A 2,354-nucleotide genomic window follows, 5' to 3' on the forward strand; every position below is an offset into this window, starting at 1 on the left:
GCGGTTGGCTAATCTGGACGCCCTTAGGCCCCATCCTTGGTGACCTTCAGATGACTTAAAGACAAACGACAAAAAAAAAAAAAAAGTTAGCTCACAAAGCATGAGCTTCATAGCGTTCAGGGCTAATGGTGCATTCTAGAACAACTAGTATTTTCAGGCCTGCGGCTAGGAAAAGTGCAGTGGAACGCCACTCGAGGTTAAAGGTCAAATCACTGGGGCATTGACATGTGACAACTGATGAGGAATGAGAGATTCTTCTCTAAAAAAAAATTTAAAAAATTTTAAAAAATGTTTGTTTTTTTAATAAGTGTGACCAACTCACTTGTGCAGTTATAAAAAAACAAAACAAAAAAAACGTGATATTGTACATTAATAATACCAATGTTTCGTGTTCCTCCTAAAACGTTGCCGTTGCATATCTTTTACATAATCCCCCTGTACAGCAGATGGCGCCCAAGGCTTCCGTTTGTGTGTTCCAGGAAAAGAAGTTTAGCAAAAAAGTCAAAAGGGTTTTTTAAAAATTGTGTTCTGACAGGTCTCTTCAGCAGCTGTGACATCTTTACGTCTTTGTCGAACGTGAATCTGTTTTTTTTTTTTTTTTTAAATCAGGTTTTTCAACATGATCCGACTTTTCACGCACAGACAGAAAAGACCGGAGTGGAGTTCTCTCAGCCACACCCTCTTCACAGCCCAGAGGTTTTTTTTTAACTGAAAGAACATTTGAACTGGATCTCAGACCAGACATTGAAGCGGGCTGTGACCTGAGGTCAAAGGTCATCCAAGAAATTCTCTGATGGAATCACCAGTGAAGAAGAGTTTAAGTTTAGATCTTTATTTATATAAAAAACCATAAAATAAATATTTTTACATCATTCCTCGGAAAGATTTCTGTCCTGTTTACACACACGCTGCCCCACCAGACTTGTTTTGATTTAATAAGTGCAAAAAGTTTTGCATTTGTTGTCATTACTGCCACCTACTGGTTCCATCTTTTACATGATGCCTATTTGGAACCCAATTTGTTATTTACAAAAAAAAAAAAAAAAAAAAAAAACAGCGAGAGCAGTATGTTTGGAAATCAGAAAACCATTTATGTTCCTTCAGAAAATGTATAAGATATTTTTAATGGTGTAATTTAAACACACTGCTGGGAGAATGTTTCATTTTCCTTCACCCCATCCTGTGTCTGATTAGACAAGATTAATCACGATGAAACGATTTAGCCCCAGTTGTCCCTAGTACCACACAGTCTTGTCTGTCTCACCCCTCCTGCCCCTAACCCTCCCCCCCTGTAAACACTTGCATAAGCAAAGTTATGTTGCCAAAAAACAAAAAAAAAAACAAAAAAAAAAACATTGTAATCAGTTGCTGACCTTTTGACCTGGAGCTTCCCCTTGTTGCGGTTGAAGTGGATGCTGTAGACTCTCTGCATGGCGGCTGGTAGGGACGACAGGACATCCGAGTCAGTGGGCAGTCCGAGGGCGGGCAGCTGCGTCAGGCTGCGGCACAGAGGACAGTGGATTGCGCTGGGCTCGGCCGACTTGACGTTGATACGTGCCAGACATTCCAGGCAGAACATGTGCCTGCAGTGAAGCATCTTGGGACAGCGGAAGATGTTGAATTCGCTGACGCAGATGGAGCACTCCAGGTCGGGGCAGGTCTCCACGAAGCACCGAGGGCGGGCCAGGGACGGAGACTGAATGATGAAGACGTGGCAGGAGGCGGGGAGGGCGATTGGGTCCGTGTCAGGGCGAAGTGTGGGGGCAGAGCGGCCGTGGCCTGGAGACTGGACTTGGCTTTCACTGAGCGAAGATGCATCGCTTAAAACGATCAGAGCGCCACATCCTGTTAGCGTGACCGGCCGACAGGGGGCGCTGGGGACTGGGAGGTCGTTGGTGGAGGAATTTGAGCGCGACGAGGCGTCTTCAGAGGGACGGGAGTCCAGGTCTGTTTGACTGAATGGATTCATGGCTGCTTCGGTGGACGGAGAAACGGCGACGGCCGCGCGAGGATCGAACGAAGAAGCTGCGGACGCTGTCATTTAAACCAACTGTAGAAGAAGAAGAAAAAAAAAAAGAATGAAATCAAATCTGGCTGAGACGCCGACAATTTCATCCAACTGTAACACAGAGGTTCCCAAAGAGGGGTGCGCAGTACCTGATTGAAACTGATTGGTTGAAGGCGGAGTCAAATAAATCTGATAATAATGTTGTAAAGGAGGACGTTTTTTTTTTTTTTAAAGACCGCCTTTTTCAAGAATTCTCTTTACAAGACCAAAAAGATACCAAAAAAAAAAAATCAAACATGAAACGAAGATTTCTTAACGGATTGGAGAGGCTAGGACACCTGCCCCA

The 2,354-nt window shown here is 44.1% G+C and overlaps 1 protein-coding gene across 1 annotated transcript in view; it reads right to left on the reverse strand.

Moving 5' to 3' along the window:
* Window positions 1–2,142, reverse strand: part of LOC103398956 (uncharacterized) — a 2,781-nt gene extending 639 nt beyond the window's left edge. Inside the window, exons 1-2 of the mRNA XM_025053914.1 lie at window positions 1,374–2,142; window positions 3–55 (exon numbers count right to left, since the gene is read on the reverse strand). Coding sequence (XP_024909682.1) covers window positions 3–55; window positions 1,374–2,041 — 721 coding nt within the window. The 5' untranslated portion in view covers window positions 2,042–2,142. The remainder of the gene's footprint in view (window positions 1–2; window positions 56–1,373) is intronic.
* Between the last annotated feature and the right edge of the window lie 212 nt (window positions 2,143–2,354).

This window comes from Cynoglossus semilaevis, unplaced genomic scaffold, assembly GCF_000523025.1.
Source record: "Cynoglossus semilaevis isolate Cse_v1.0 unplaced genomic scaffold, Cse_v1.0 scaffold1704, whole genome shotgun sequence".
In the NCBI taxonomy this organism is placed as follows: Eukaryota; Metazoa; Chordata; class Actinopteri; order Pleuronectiformes; family Cynoglossidae; genus Cynoglossus; species Cynoglossus semilaevis.